The 16210-nt window shown below is 49.2% G+C and overlaps 1 protein-coding gene across 7 annotated transcripts in view; it reads left to right on the forward strand.

Annotated features, from left to right (window-relative positions):
- Window positions 1–3521: 3521 nt before the first annotated feature.
- FLNB (filamin B) overlaps window positions 3522–16210 on the forward strand; it is a 143162-nt gene continuing 130473 nt past the window's right edge. For 4 of the 7 annotated variants that reach the window (XM_045493338.1, XM_045493339.1, XM_045493340.1 and 1 more), the window contains exon 1: window positions 3523–3986. In XM_045493338.1, the coding sequence (XP_045349294.1) occupies window positions 3695–3986 (292 nt within the window). In that variant the 5' untranslated portion in view covers window positions 3523–3694. Of the gene's footprint in view, window positions 3987–16210 lie in introns of all 7 variants that reach the window. The other 3 variants (XM_045493341.1, XM_045493343.1, XM_045493344.1) reach the window with 2 other exon arrangements.

Consider the following 16210-nt stretch of genomic DNA (forward strand, 5'->3'; position numbering starts at 1 on the left):
TGATCCGGCGACTTGTACAACGTTGAGAAGTAGACTCATAGTGCTTCAGTCTTCCACCGGTGTTTATCCTCAAGTTCAGCCAGTCTTCTCGTGGGTGTCTGCGCATCTGCTGCTGTCCTGCCAGGTCTACGCTGACCTGTAGGGGTTATGGCTCTACTTGTGTTTTCTCAGTCGGTTTATTCTGACTGGGATCTCTCGGGGCTGAAGCAGATTGGTGTCAGCATATCTGTGAGTAACGGACATGGAGGGGAGCCATGGCTTTTTACAGAGACACGCTAGAGTCAGCTAGGGAAAATGCAGCTAATTCCGGCTTTTTCAGGGACTGGTAGTGAGGTCTCTTAATTTTGCTTGGTTTCCAGCTACCTTTATAGAGTGCTTATTGTGTGCCAGGCACTATGCTAAGAGTTTTGCTTGCCTTATCGAAGCACCCTAGGAAGAGGTGTGTTACCTCCACTACCTAGACCAGAAGACTGGAGCTTGCAGAGGCTATTTGTTCAAGATCACAAAGCCAGAATAGCCAAAAGTCACACTCAAAGCCTGGGCTTTTCACTGCTTTACACTCTTCCACTTTGGACAGTTCTATACCAAGAGATCAGAGAAGGCTAGGACAGAATTTAGAAAACAGGGATTGGGTATTTGTTAAATGAAGGCCTTGTCGGGCAAAACTATGAAATGTACTGGCTAAAATGCTACCTGCAGAAATGTCTACCTGAGTTGTTCAGCCCTTTTCTTTTATCAAATATTGACGAGGAGTCATCTGAAGACTTTGTGTGCTTCCTCTCCTCAGTTCTCAAGCCACTGACCTCTACCTCTACCGTGATTGCCGAGGCCCCTTCATCTCCCATGAATTGTTCCCTGGAGAACTCTTTGGTTTCTTCTGACTGGGTAGAGAGAATCACTAGACTTGTCCTGAAACGGGGTGTCTCAGCTCTGGGTGAAGTGTACTGGGTATTTTACATGCAGAATTATTTAGTTATTTGTGTCAAGGCCTGATGAAAACAATTATATGGGAAAGGGGGCCTTAGCCCCCTTTCTCCATTAGCTCCAATCTTCCCTGGCAGGGAGCAGGTGCCTTGGGGCGTGAGACACTGGCTGATAAGTTTTGATGGATGAGTTTGGGTGGAGAAAGCATGGGGAACCAGGAAACTTGGGTATGAGGGAGGCAAAGGTTACCAACACTGCCTCTAGTGATTTTGGTGCTCAGATGGTGTGAACAAAGGCAAAACCCAGGCTGAGAACAGGGTTCTCAGGGGGTCTTTAGACATAGTGCAGACTTTGGAGTTAGAATCAGATTCAAGACCAGCATTGCCTAGTCCATACCAGCTGACTTCTAGCAAATTTCTTTACTTAATCACTGAAGGAGTGGAACGGTCCTTCAAATAGCTATTTTGTTCCTACTATGGGCCAGGGCCAGGTAATCCATTCTCCCCCCAGCCCCCCGGCTGTTTTGAGCATTCCAGTGAGTGAGGCAATCTGTCTGAACAAAGCACTTCAGTGTTGTATGCAAATGACTTGTTTGTATAAATGTTACAACCACAAATCTGCTGGCTTCTCCTGGGCAACCCTCAGGCTGGAAGCCCTTGACCTCCATCCTGCCCAACTCAGATTCCCCAGGAAGACCCCTGTCCCTAAACCTAGGTTATGGGTCTCTTCTTGGCCCCAGGACACTCTGTGCTTTTCTTACACACCTGCATTCCAGTCCTGTTTGTATTGTATGCCTTGGGCAAGTCCCTTAACCTCCCAGTTAACTCTCGTCAGGTGTGGCCAATAGCCAAGGAACTGTTTAGCACAGCTCTTAGCACAGGGGCAGAGCAGGTACTCAGGAAAAGCTAGCTGCTACTTTTATAATTATTCAGCTTTTGACAGTAGAGGTTTGGCCTGAGTTTCTGCCATATCCCAGCACCTAGCGCAGGGCCTGGATGAGTACACAGCAGGTACTCAATATATGGTGTTTGTAGGCAGAATAACAGCCCCTAAAGATGTCCAAATCTTAATTTCCGGAACCTGTCAATATGACTTACATGGCAAAGAGGAATTAAGGCTGTAGATGGGATTAAGATTGCTAATCAGTTGATCTAAAAATATCCTGGGTTAACCAACTGTCTGGATGGAATCACAAGGGTCTTTAAAAGAGGAAGATGCAGGGGCGCCTGGGTGGCGCAGTCGGTTAAGCGTCCGACTTCAGCCAGGTCACGATCTCGCGGTCCGTGAGTTCGAGCCCCGCGTCAGGCTCTGGGCTGATGGCTCAGAGCCTGGAGCCTGTTTCCGATTCTGTGTCTCCCTCTCTCTCTGCCCCTCCCCCATTCATGCTCTGTCTCTCTCTGTCCCAAAAATAAATAAACGTTGAAAAAAAAAAATTTAAAAGAGGAAGATGTGACTATGGAGAACCAGAGAGATGACGGTGTGAGAAAGCCTCAGCCTGATGTTGCTGGCTTTGAAGATGGAGGAAGAGGCCACAGCCAAGGAATGAGGGAGGTTTCTAGGAGTTGGAAAAGGCAAGGAAACAGATTCTTCCCTAAGCCTACAGTAAGGAATGCATCCTGCTAACACCTTGATTTTAGTTCAGTGAAACCCATGAGGGATATCTAAGCTACAGAACTGCAAGATAATAAATTTGTGGCTTTTTAAAGACAAAGTTTTGGTAAGTTGCTACAGCAGCATTAGTAAACTGATATGCACTGCAAATTATTCATTTCTATTACTACTACTAAGCTGTTTGTGATAGTTGATTTGTACTTTTCTCGCCCATTACTGTATGAATTCCTCAAGGTCAAGGAATAAGTTTGTCTTATTTAAAAAAAAATTTTTTTTAAGTTTATTTATTTATTTTGAGAGAGAAAGAGACATCGAGAGTGGGGAGGAGCAGAGAAAGGGAGAATCCCAAGCAGGTTCTGCACTAACAAAGTGGGGCTCTAACCCAAGAAACTGTGAGATCATGACCAGAGTGAAACCAAGAGTGGACGCTTAAGGACTAAGCCACCCAGGAGCCAGGAAATGTTTGTTTTATTTACCGTTAGTTCTCAAGTGCTAAGAGGGCCTCCCACACAATAGGCACTCAGTAAATGCTACTGATGACACTATTATAATTCACGTGAATTTAACTGATACAAATAGTAAAGTGTCCATTCCTTCTCCGTGTCCTCCAGTGCCTAACACTTTGGTCTGGCACACAGCAGGAGGTCAATAAAAACCTTTATTGAACCTTACCGAACCTATACGTGGATCAAGTACTACTTACTCCCCGCACTCCCCTCTCTCATGGCCCACGCCGCCGCTCCCGCCCATCCTGAACGCCCCTTACTCCGGTGACCTTCTTCTTAAACCAATGTCTCCCCACTGGCTTCCTTTTCGCCTAGGTAGTGAGCACCGAGCACGGGGTCCCTGGACACCTTGCCGGCCGTGGGGTGCAGTGCACGCTTGGGACCGCAGGGGGCGAGCGTGGTCCGGGAACGCCCGCCGAGGGGTTGGGACGGGGCGGGGCCTCGAGGGCGGGTCGGCTCAGTGCGCAGGCGCGGGTCCAGACGCCTCGCGCGGCGAGGGGCAGGCGGCTGCAGAGCAGTCCCGGCCGCGGCTCTAGTAGCAGCGAGTTCGAGCCCCGCTCCCGCTCCGCTTCGGTTCTCGCTCCCCCGGCCCTTGGGCCTCCCGACGCCAGTCCCGGGCAGTCGCTGCGCTTTGCGCTCTCCCCGCCGCCAGGATGCCGGTAACTGAGAAGGACCTGGCGGAGGACGCGCCGTGGAAGAAGATCCAGCAGAACACCTTCACGCGTTGGTGCAACGAGCACCTCAAGTGTGTGAACAAACGCATCGGGAACCTGCAGACCGACCTGAGCGATGGGCTGCGGCTCATCGCGCTGCTCGAGGTGCTCAGCCAGAAACGCATGTACCGCAAGTACCACCAGCGGCCCACCTTCCGCCAGATGCAGCTGGAGAACGTGTCCGTGGCCCTCGAGTTCCTGGACCGTGAGAGCATCAAGCTCGTGTCCATCGGTGAGTGCCCTGGCCCAGCCGGGCGCCGAGGTGTACTCTCCCGCCCCCGCGCGTGCGCGGGGGGGAAGCCTGGGTCCCCCTGCCGCGCGCCCCCACCGCGCCCAGCAGCCGCGGGCTGGGTGTGGGCGCTGAAGCGGGGTGCGTTGTCCTCCTGGGAGTGGGGACGCAGGATTCCTAGGTCTCCTTCCCAGTGCCTTTTCCTGGGCTAGGACTTTGTGTGATGGCCTCGCTGTGCGTCCTTGGGGGGCTGTGGATCCTGGGCTTGGGTTGGGGCTGCACGGGGAGAGCTGGGGCTGTGGCATGTTTTCCGCACTCGCGGTGCCCCTGAGGGGGAGCTGGAAACCTCTGGTCCACGGTCCACAGAAGTGGGGCCCCGCTCAGATGTTCCCCAAAACGCTCACCCCGCTGCGCCCAGGCTGGTGCGCTCAGCGGCTGACGAACGGGCGGTGGCTCTGACGCCTGGCGGGAGACTTGGGGAGGGACAGTTCTCCGAGCCTGGGGCCTCTCCGCTCAGGTGGGGACGGCGACCTGTTACCCTCCCCCGCCGTCTCTGGCTTGGGTGTGGGCCCCGAGGTGGGAAGGGGAGCTGCGGGGGGGGGGGGTGTCCTCCTCTCTTCCTCTGCTCCCAGCTCAGCTCTGGCTGGGTGCCTTGGGGTGAGCCAGCTCTGCCGCCGAAGTGATCATTTAGGGACGGTAGTGGTATAGTAACTACTGTTTTGTAGGGAGAGCCCAAACTTGTGCGTGCTGTGTGCCAGCAGCCTTCCAAGTTCTCAGTCCTTACACAAGCTGGGAGTTGGGGTGTCCTTAGACCTACTTTACAGACAAGGAGGGGGGTCCAGAGAGTTAATCGACTTGTCCAAGGTCTTGGAAGTAGGAAGAGTCTCGCTGAGAATGGAAGGGAAGCGGGTACAATGAAAGGAGACTTTGCCTTCCTCTCCTAGCCTTCCCCACACCAGGGTCTTCCTGAGAAGGGGGAGGGAGTTGGTGTCAGGTTCCGCTCCCCTCCGCTGGGAAGAGAGAATGAGGGTCAGGTCCCCGCTAGGACCTGGGGTAGTTGAAAGCTTCCAGGAAAGCCACAAGGCTGCTGAGGGCATGGGCTGTGACTGTAGGGGGAAGGGGTGTGTAGTTATGTGGGTGTGTGTGTGCACTTTTATGTGTACAGAGGATGTAGTGTGTACATAGCGTGGATGGGCAGAGAAAGTGTGTGCACCAATAGTGTGTGTGTGTGTGTGTGTGTGTGTGTGTGTGTGTGTGTGTGTTCTGCCAGGTGAGGCTCTTGCTGGAGGAGCTGACCCAGGCATGGGACTGGGGTCTCTTCCAGAGAAAGCCAAGCCTTATAGTGACTCCTGTGATAGGAGGAAAGGGTGGTGGGTGATGGGCTGCACCGGGTGGGTGTGGCTGCTGGGACTTTCTCCAGAGCAAAAGGGGTTCCCTCTAGGCTGAGTCTCCTCTGGCCTCTCCCTCCCCTTCCCCCACACCTGCCCTGGCAGGTAGGGCCGCTTCCTGCTTCCTGGGCCCAGGCAGCCGCCCCATCAAGGGTGGCTTCTCTGCAGAGCTGTGTAACAGGCTGCCTCTTTTTTGGGGTCCCATCTCCTACAGCTGTGGAAGGAGAGCCCCAGAATTATCCTGGAACTCTCCCCTTTTCAGAAACCAGCTTTCCTTCTGGGGAATCTCAAGGCTTGGCTGAGCTCAACTGGGATCGCTTCTTCTTTGTTTTAAAAATGTGTATTTGTTTAATTAAATGGGCGAAGAGACTTAAAGTAAATCAGGAGTATCCAAACATGACATGAAATCTCTTCAAAAAAGCAAAACAAAACAAACAAACAAATGAAACCACAGCACCAGAAAATCCTGGACTGCCTAATTTACCAACTGTTTACAGAGGCTGTGCTGGCTCCGCCGTGGCTTCCCGTCACTGCCCTGAACTTGGGGGTCTCATTCTAGACTTTGTCTGGTCCCTTACATTTTCCTGTTGACCCTCATGATTTTCATTCCTGAACCCACCTAGGACATAGCATTGTCCTGACATTCCCAATTAGCCTCCCCTTCTCTGGTTGTGGACTTGTGGGCTGTTGGCAACTTTTTGCTGTGGACCTGTTCCCACCACAGACTACATTGTTTCATTTTATTTTAAAATTATGTCTTGGATCCTATTCCCCCAAGTGGCATTCCTGGGTCAGAGTGTGACCACATTTATGACTCCTATCATTGGCTGCCTAGTTGCTCTCCAGAAAGATCTCACAGTAAACAGGTTTTCCAGCCTCTGAAGACTGGAGGGAGACTTGCCAAGTGCCAGAAGTCCCATGGGGGTGATGCCTGAGGCCTCTTCTCCCTGCTCCCGGGGCTGTTCTGGGTAATGGCCCTTCAGAAGAAAGTCCCTTCCAGCTCGGACTTCAGTTCAAGTATTCACTGCTTAGTCTCTGTTGCATTGTGCTGACAAAGACCCTGGCTCCAGTTTGTTGGGACACACTAGGTGTTCTGTGTGTTCTGTTCATCACCCCATTGATCACCGCCTGGAATCCTCAAGGTTTGGTTTCCTTGTCTATGTAACCATCTGCTTCACCAAGTCACTGGGAGGGTACAAGGCTTGCCCTGGTTCTAAGTGCTTAGAAAATGGTCACTGCTGTTATTTCTGTGGTTGTTGTTAGTATTATTATCTGCACTTAAAGATGAGGAAACAGGAGTGAAGTAACTTGCGGAGATCACCCCGCTACTAAATGGTGACTGGAAGCTGGGTCTGCCCAGTTGTGAAACTGACCCTTAACTGACCTGCTTTTCATCGTCAGAAATGAGTGAAATACAGCCCCTCTCCCCCAGCCGGAGAGCCCCGGAAACACCAGATTTTGCAAGTCTGGGATGTTGGGGTAGCAGCTGGACACTCACGCTTTGAGCCTTGAACGAAGTCTTGAGCAAAGAGGGAATCTCAAGGCTTTAGGTGAGAGGATGAATCCTCTGAACTGGGATGAGGGTCCCATGAGATGAGTGTCACGTCAAGAGGTGAGCAGAATCAGTTTGCATCTAGCATCAAGATGAACTTGTTGAGGGAATGGCTGCCCTGTGTTCACAGGGGTTTTTTTGGGGGGGAGGGGGAGGGGAGTAGTGGCGGCGGTGGTGGTGGTGGTATTTCCTGCTACTTAATGGATGGTGTTTTAGTCCATAATCTGGGAAGGTATCTTTGAATGGATACAGGGTTTTGTATACTTTGGATAACTTCCAACAATGTACATTGTTGAGAATCATAAGAGTTGTATACAGGCGCCCAGCTCTGAGACATGAGATGGCCAGAAGCTGCCAGAGGACTGGTTTTTCTGCCTAGAATGCAGGGAAAGACAGTTCTGGCTGTTTATTCACATTTGTGATTTGTTGTAAGGTGGGCCCAGTCTAGGCTGCATCCAAAAGTTGAAGATTTTCTTCAGTTTCTTGGTCTGTCTTGGGCAGTTCATAGTGAGGCCTCAGCATAAATAATTCTAGTTGCCTGCCAGGAGCTGGCAGTTTTATTTACTTGTTTTTCCAAAAACCTTTCTGACGCTGGGCAGCTTAGCCAATTTGGAGAAAAAGGGGTCTCCCAGCCCAAGAATGACAATCAAGGCTGCCTGGAAGTTTGGGTGGTGTGTTTTGGTTTGATCCTTTAGAAGAAGGAATTCTTTCCTTTTCAGAGGATGCGGTCTGACCCTAATGTTTACTTAAGGTGCCTGTGCCAGGCCAGCGCCCCAGAGCAGGCAGGGTGTGTGTTCCCAAGACCTTGGGTCACCGGGCAGAGTTTCCAGGGTGGTGGGTCACCATGGCACTCAGCCCCTTTTCCTTCCTGTTGCCCTGCCCCCACCCAAATAACATACAAATACAGTAATCCTGAATTCTATTCTTTCCTGAACTACCTGGTAAACGCCAAGTGTGTCTTTTTAGGCGAAAGTAGTAGAGAATGCTTTAAAAGTAGCAAAGTTGCCTACTTTGTCAGAATTAACGAGTTCTGGGCCATTTGCAACAAAGTAACACAGTGCGAGATGTGGATCTTACCTTAGTTAAGAGCAAGGATTCTTTTTTTTTTTTTCAACGTTTATTTATTTTTGGGACAGAGAGAGACAGAGCATGAACGGGGGAGGGGCAGAGAGAGAGGGAGACACAGAATCGGAAGCAGGCTCCAGGCTCTGAGCCATCGGCCCAGAGCCTGATGCGGGGCTCGAACTCACGGCCCGCGAGATCGTGACCTGGCTGAAGTCGGACGCTTAACCGACTGCGCCACCCAGGCGCCCCAAGAGCAAGGATTCTTGATTCAAATCCCACTTGCCACTAAGTAGCTGTTAAGAAACTTCGGTGCCTTGGTTTCCTTATCACCAAAATGGGAATGATAACTGCCTCCTTTAAAAGGTTGTTATAAAAATTAAACAAGTTAATATTTTAAAAAATGTTTGGAACAGCACATGGTAAGTGCCGTGTGAGTGTTTACTCAATAAATAAAGTACTGGCCAGTAGTGTTCTCAACAGCCATGCTGGAGGGTTTGCACGCCTAAAGGACGTTTGAAATCAGGGCCACACTGGGGAGTCCAGCTTGGTTGGCTAGTGTCGCTGCTGCTTGCTATAACAGGGCTGTGGACTAGCCTCCTTGGAAGGGGAGGACCCCTGGTTATGTTGTGGCTGCCTCCGAGGCCCATTCATAGCAGCTTTGTTTCTGAGACCTGGACTGGAGCTTGGGGCAGCTGGTCATTCCATCCTTTCACCCCGTGCGGGAATCTCTGGGCCAGATCACTTCCAGATGGCAGTTTGGGCTCTGCGGAGCTCCTCCAGCAACGGCAGAGCCAGAGTGCCGGGCAGCAGCTGCCTTCGTTCTTGGAGAGGCTGTGCTGAAGGGAGGGCTTTGATTTGGACCCAGATTATGTCTCCTGGGCACTACCCCTCTCCTCCTTGCCGGGACACTGGTTTTGTGCTGGGGCGGGTGTACCGGGTAGTTGAGGATGGCTGCCTTGCTCCTTGGGCAACAGACGCTCAGGCTCAGAGCCTTTGGGCCTTGGCTGCAGTGGTTTCAGGGCTGGGGTACCACGTCATCTGCTTTCTCCATAAATGGCCTCTGGGTCAGCACATAGTAGGCTATCGTAGATATAGCTGAAGGGTTCAGGACGTGCGTCTGAAGCTAGATTGCCAGGATTCTAAGCCCCACTCTGCTCCCTAACAGCTGTGCAACTCTGGTCCACTGCCTTAACCTTTCTGAGCCTCAGTTTCCCCATTTGTAAAATGGAGAATAGTTGTTCCTATCTTAGTTGCTGAGAGCGTTATATGTGACTAAGTTAAGTTTATAGCATAGTGCTGGCATTAACATTATTGATATCAATATGCTTCTGAACCCTTAAAGTCTAGGACTTTGTCTTGTTTTCCATCTACTCTCTGGCCAGTCCTACTGCTGTCATCTGGTGTGTCAGATATTTCCTTCCCCCCAGCTTGGAACTTCTGATGCAGATGCCTCCTAAGATCCTTTCTTTCTTCCTTTCCTTATTCAGTAAATCTAGGAATGACCAACTCTGGGCCAGGCCCGGTGCTAGGGCCAGAGGGATAATGAGAGTCAAGGCCCCAGCTTGCGTCCTATACTGCTCAATGCAGAGGAGGGAGTAACCAGAGAGTGTCCTCGAACCTTCAGGCACACACAAAAATCACCTGGGGACCTTGGTAAAACTGTGGGTCTGATCAGTAGGTCAGGTGAGAAGGCTGAGATTCCGTACTTCCAGCCCCCTCCCAGTTGCTACTGTTGGTGGCGGTGGTAGGCCACTCTGGAGGTAGTAAAGATCTAGAGGGCAAGCCCTCTGGGGGGGGGGGGGTGGTAGGGGAGAGGAGCACCTTCCCTCAGGCTGGGATGGGTAGTCTGGAGGGCTCCCTGGAGCCTTTAAGCCGGGGCCTATACCCTGACTAGAATTAGGCAGGCGAACAGACAGCCAAGTGAGGCACAGAGTTTGTCACACGGAGGTCAGAAGGGTGGCACAGGTGACAGGAGCTGTCTCACAAAGGGCCTTCTGAGGCAGGAGGCTGCCAGCCAGGCATCTTCCTTGAGGATGCTTGGTGTAGGGTAGGTGAACCCAGCTGAAATGGATCATCTGATCTGGGGCCCTCTTGACTGTTACTCCAGTCATTCCTGCCAGTAAAAAATTTTAATGTGCCCCTTTCTCATATATGCAAATTTATAAGCTATATTCATATATTATTGTCAGTCTGTATATTAAATATTAGTAACACTTACCTTCATTTTAGATGACAAATCCAAATATGAAATCTGATTTTTCCTGTGCTCTAATGAATTATCTTGCTCACCTTGTGGTACATATACCCTGTTTGGAGGCCCCCTGAGGGCTTGTATTTCTGCATTTCACCTCCCCCTGCCCCCCATGTTGTTGCTATTCTGCATTTAGTTTTGATGTTTGGTTATCCTCAGTTAAGGAGGTGGATCTATAATTCTGTCCCTTTCCCCCAACACGTTGAACCAAATGAATAAGCCCGATGGAATGAGTCATTTCAGTCTAAATGGGTGCTATTTCCTGCTCTTATAATGATTAAAATTGCCTTTCATGACATTCTACTAGAAGCCATCCTTCATTACTGTTGTAAATCTAGTTATCCATTAAACGTGTTCAATAATCACCAGATTGGCTCGGGTTACTGTATAATAAACAACAGCACTTTCCCCTTCTGGGGCTTGGAAAGTGGCCTTGTATTTTTTAAGTGCCTTGCTCACTTTTCTTGGGAAATTGAGTCCATGTTCTAGGGAGAGAGTTTTGGGGAAAGATGATTAGAAAACCAAATGGTTCTCTTTATATACTAAAGGATAAAGCAGTACATGAGAGTAGTTATACATGGTATAAAGAATGAACTGTTGGGTATTTTCATTCTGTCCACTTAGTGTCATGATTTTTTTCATCCCCAAACATACTGTGCTATCCATGCAGTTGCTACCTTTCTTCCAAGAGCCTTACAGCAGTTGCCTTAAATACATTCATTTGATAAGTTGTAGATAGTTGTCATAACTCTTCTACAAGCTGTTTAGTTATGAAAAAAAAAAATGATGGAATTTTACTTATACCCAAACATAACTTTTACCTTCCCTGATCCCCTTTTGACCAGTCTCTGTGCAGTAGAATGTCCTTGGTTAAGATTTTCTTGTACTATAAGCAAAAAGCAGTTTGGTTTTTCACTTAGTCAGAACTGGTTATAGGTCTGAATTATTTTGACAGAACATGTGACCTCCTCCTTTCCCCCATCATCAAAACCTAGCATAGGTAGAATGGATAGGTAAGGAGGACACTTGTCCTCCTCCTGCATATTCCTTGGCTTTTCCAAGGATGCACACGGATGAAGACATTTGTGTACTGAGTGTTGAGGTGTGCACATGCATCCTCTCACATAATATCTAACATTTTCCTATGGCTGCCGTCTGCTAAGTATGTCCTGAGTACCTTGCCTTTATTGCTTCTAATCCTCATTATGAACCCTGCAAAGTGAGTGGCTTTGTATTTATTTCCACTTTACAGGTGAGAAAACTGAGGCTCAAATCAGCCTCCCTTCACACGCCAGGCATGATGTTTGCCTGCATTAAACTGCAAAGTATTTTTTTTTTCATCTCAAAGTTTGGTTTCATACTTAAACTAGATATACTGTAGTGAGAGAATTCACGCAGCTTTAGTTCAGTCCTTTTTTTGTTTGTTTTTTGTTTTGTTTTTTGCTTGAAATGCTCTTTGAGCTTGATTAATGTGAAATTGAAATTCTCTTCTACAGAACAAAACTTTTTTTTTGGCCCGTTGGCCATGCCTCTTCCAGTACTGTAGAGCTTTGGGGCCTTCTTTTCCGTTCTGGGGCACCTCTGCCTTTATTTGGTTCCCAGGGGCAGTGATTTCGCTGCAGGTTTGCAGTGGGGACCCACTGGAGGCTGCTTTGGGCAGCCAGGCAGGGCTTCCTTTGTAAGGCCTAGAGGCCAGAGATGAGGAGGAGGTGCCCCTGGAATTTCTCCTGGTTGCACTCCTGTGGGGCTCACGGTGCACACCACTTGCGGGGGTGGGGGGGTGGGGAGTGGTGGGGTTTGTGGAGACCTCGCTGTGCTGGGAGATCCTTGGTGACAGTCACCATTGGCACAATCGTGCCCTCTCCAAAATGACCTCACTCTCCATCCTTTCCTTCTGCCACCTTTAAACATTAACCAGCGGGAGAGTGTGTTGGGTTGTGCCTGCTGCTGAGCAGAACCTTTCTTTTCTGGCTGGCATTTCGCCTTTATCAGTCTGGCCACCCTGGCACAAGCCGCTGCCCGCTCCCATGCCAAGCCAGCAGCTCCTGGCTCATCTTCATGGAGCCTTGCTGTGTCGCGTAGCTCCGCCAAGCTGCTCCAGAGCTGAACTTGTGTCCCCAAGGGCTTCTCCTACAGCACTCCCAAGAAAGGAAGCCGGTCTGGCAGGCCTACTCAGTGCTCAGCCTTCCCCAGAAATCGCAGGGGCTGGTTTGTTGCAAGGTCTGGGCGTTAACACAACACTCCTGTTCTCCCTCTCTGAAGGCCCTTTATGCTGGCATGAATTCCTTTTCTCATGGAGATCTGAAAGCTCTTTTGACTAAATGGGTCACCTTTCTGGGTATTTTCATAAGGCTGGTCAGCTTTTGCCATGCCAGACAACTTCTCTGGAATTTCCGTTTAGATATAACGAGAATACAGTGTGGAATTTTGGCTTTTGAGCTATAGGGAAATGGGTGGGGATTTGTGGCAGGGATATGTAAATTTGCTGCGGCCCATAAATTCAGATTTTAAGATTAAAAAAGGCACGCAGCAGTCGGCTTTCCTTCTACAAACAAGAATGGTGTTACTTTCAGCCCCCTGCTGCTTGTGACCGAGGCAGAGGCAGGCCTCCCGTGGAGGCTGGGGTCTGAAAAGATTCTCGGTTGCTAAAATCAGATTCCTTCATGTCCCCTGCCGCCCCCAAGAAAATAATCAAGTTCTTATCGTGCTGGTACTGCACTGCTTGTGTGAATCACCCTGATTCCTCTGTACCTCCCTGAAGTGATTTATCAGATATTCCAGGGAAACGGGAATTATTTGGCATTCTGCGGTCTGTTAGGAGCATGGCTGGGCCTGGGGTTTCTTTTCAAGAACAAAGTGATTGTTCCCTTGGTGGCTTAAAGCCTGCCCGAGGCAGGGGGGGTGGGGGTGGGGTACTAGGCGCCACCCTCCAGGGGACCAAAGGTGCTGAGGTCTTAGGGCTCAGTCCCGAAAAGGCCTTTGTAACTAGGCGGTTCTGGGTTGTGTTTATAAGACTCCTTGTCAGCGGAGGCAGAGGCTGGAAGGCCAATGGTGTCTAGCTGGTGGGATGAGGGGCCTCTCTGTGGGGCTTCCAGCCCTCCAGGAGCAGCACCCAGTCTGTTCTGAGAGGAGGAGCCTTAGGAATCTTGGCTTGCAAGCACCTAGGCAGTGGCATGTCACATTCCTTATCTGCACCAAAGGAGGCAAGCTGGCACCTGGGGAATGCCTCTCCTGTCCGGGAGTCCTTTATAGGAAATGATCCAGGTGTCACATTACGTGTCCTGTTGGGCATGCATCCCTTACCACAATTACCTCTCCTGTCCCTTGGCACTCTTGTTTGACACCTGTGGGAAGTCACATCTGAGGTGGGAGGCTTGAGACCCTCTCCTGGACACCCACGTCTCCTCACTCACCCCATGCCCACCCCATTTCATAGCTTCCTGAGCTCTATAGATCTCCTAACTTGCCTGTTTTGCTCTCCCACTGGATCATGACTGCTGATGCAGGGGCAGGTGTTGAATCCTGTGTTCACCTCCTTGGCTCCGAGCTTGGCACCTAGTAGGAACATAATAAGTAAGTTATCGGGTAAATACACAGCTTCAGGCATAGATGGGTTGAATAATAAATCTGATACATTAAATTGGTTTGCAAGAGACTTGCTTTCAGAAAATGCAAAATACTTATCCTTTGGGGCCAGTAGTGAAGTGGGAATTATGTGCAGTGGACCTCGGGGTCCAGGGTCCCAGTAGAACACCTCATTTTTGGGACAGTGATGCTGAACTTAAAGAATTCAGCGCTTCATAGTCATTCTCTGAACGTCTATGATTTGCTTCAACTGTTAGAGAATAAGGCCTTTTCCTAGTGATCATGCGAGGCTTAGAAAAGGGATATAAATGGAAGCCACTGAGAGTCACTATAGTAATAGTAGCCTAGCTTCATTAATAATAATGAATATATATTGAATCCCTACCAATACCAGAAATTGTGATCAATGCTTTTCACTGATAGCTAAATGAAGCCTAATTGCAATCCTGTGGGATGTAGTTATTGTTGTAATCCCCATTATACAGATGAGGAAACTGAGGCATGCCCCAGATCAGCCACTGAATATGTGGCAGACTATGATTCAAACCCTTGTCTGAGAAATTTTAACCCTCAAAGGAAAATCATCAGCATGTCTTCAGAATTCACTTCTAAATACTTTTTTTTTATATTAAAATGTTGTTTTGGGGGGTGCCTGGGTGTGTCAGTCAGCTAAGCATCTGACTCTTGATTTTGGCTCAGGTGATGATCTCAGGGTTCATGATTCAGGCCCCGTGTCAGGCTCTGGGCTGACAGTGCGGAGCCTGCTTGGAATTCTCTCTCCCCCTCTCTCTGCCCCTCCCTCACATGCACTCTTTCTCTCTCTCAAAATAAATAAGTAAGCTTAAAAAAGAGTTGCATTTGTGCTTATTGTAAGAGAGTTGCAAGAACATAGAGAAATACAAAGAAAAAAAACCATATCACATGTTGTGAGAAACCTTAACAAATGTTTTTCTACTTTTAGGGAATTTTGGGTAATGGCTGCCTTTTGATCAGAATGGGAAAAGGGGATTGCATTTTCTCAGGAAAAACGAGACTGGACCAGAAACGTTTTGTGAAATCATTTTGATCATACTGATGGTTGTAACAAGACTCATCCTCAAATTACCGCGGAGCTGTGCCAGCATTAAAATTGGAGGTCTTGGTTGAGGCTCATGGTTTGCAAGTCTCCCTTGGTCTAGAAATATGTTTTGGTCAACCACAGAGTGGGGGTGTTTCATCTACTTTCTGCCTCTTAAAAGTTTTTAGGACCAACTTTTATTGGGACTGCCAGGGTCTCTTAATAATAGTTATTATGTTTGGTAACTATTATGCCCTCTTCTCATGGTTAGCCTAGCGTGGAAATTCATTGACTTTTTAGTTGCTCAGCTCTACTAGCAATTTAAATGTCTCAAATATGAGCCGAACAGAATGTAGTTGGGCAGCTTGGTTCACCCGTGCCCATCTGGGAACTTTTAGAAGCATGAATATAATATGCATGGCTGGTGTTTTGAAACATTTTCTCAACAGCCCTCAGGACACCAGCCTGTCTTAGCCTTGTTCGAGGTAAAGGAGTTGGAATGAGACCGCTTCCTGAGTGTGCTTAAGAGGACAGGTCAGTTAGACCCTGCCATTTGCTGGCTGGGAGACCCGAGGCAAGTTCCTTGACCTCTCTGAGGTTCCATGTCCCAGGCTATCAACAGTGCCCCAGCTGTTGGTGTTGTTGAAGATTAAACGATACAGTCTTTATAAAGCATGTGGCAGATGATAAGTGCCCCATGAATGGTGGTCTTTCCTTCCTCCTCCCCTTTCTCTCTCCTCCTTCTTTGGCCTGGGGTGGCCCCCTCAGACTGGAGGAAGAAGTGACCTAATTATCTTGGAAGAAGAGAGATGGGTGGGAATACTCCCAGAAATTGGTCAAAGGTACCTCATACTGAATAAGCTGCTTTTAGAAGAGGTGACTTGGGTTTTTCAGTGGCTGCTGGGCAGGAACCATGGGTCACAGGCACTTCCTGGTCTTCCGGCCAAGCTTCCTTAGGTTAAGGGTAGAAAACAGGTGCCAACTATTCTTGACGCCTTCCCCCACTTTCCCTTTTGTCCTGTTTGGCTAACGGCTAACGGATCTGTTGTTTTAACTAGCTTTTTGGCCCCTCCTTTCTTTCTTTAATCCTTTTTGTCTCTTAGGATGTCCTCCACTCCCATTTCTTTCCTGGTTTTGCTCTCATGGAAGGGGCTGTTATACTGCCCAGGTGATATGCTCGTGGGTGTGAGCCTTGGCTCTGCCCCTTGAGAGCTGGCTGACCCCAGGGAGTGTTTTGCCTCTAGGAGCCTGTCTTCTAGATGCAGAATGTGATGATAAACTGCTCTGCCTTATTGAGTTCTAAGGTATAAAGAGTATGTGCATCTCAAG

Source organism: Leopardus geoffroyi, chromosome A2 (genome assembly GCF_018350155.1).
Source record: "Leopardus geoffroyi isolate Oge1 chromosome A2, O.geoffroyi_Oge1_pat1.0, whole genome shotgun sequence".
Lineage (NCBI taxonomy): Eukaryota > Metazoa > Chordata > Mammalia > Carnivora > Felidae > Leopardus > Leopardus geoffroyi.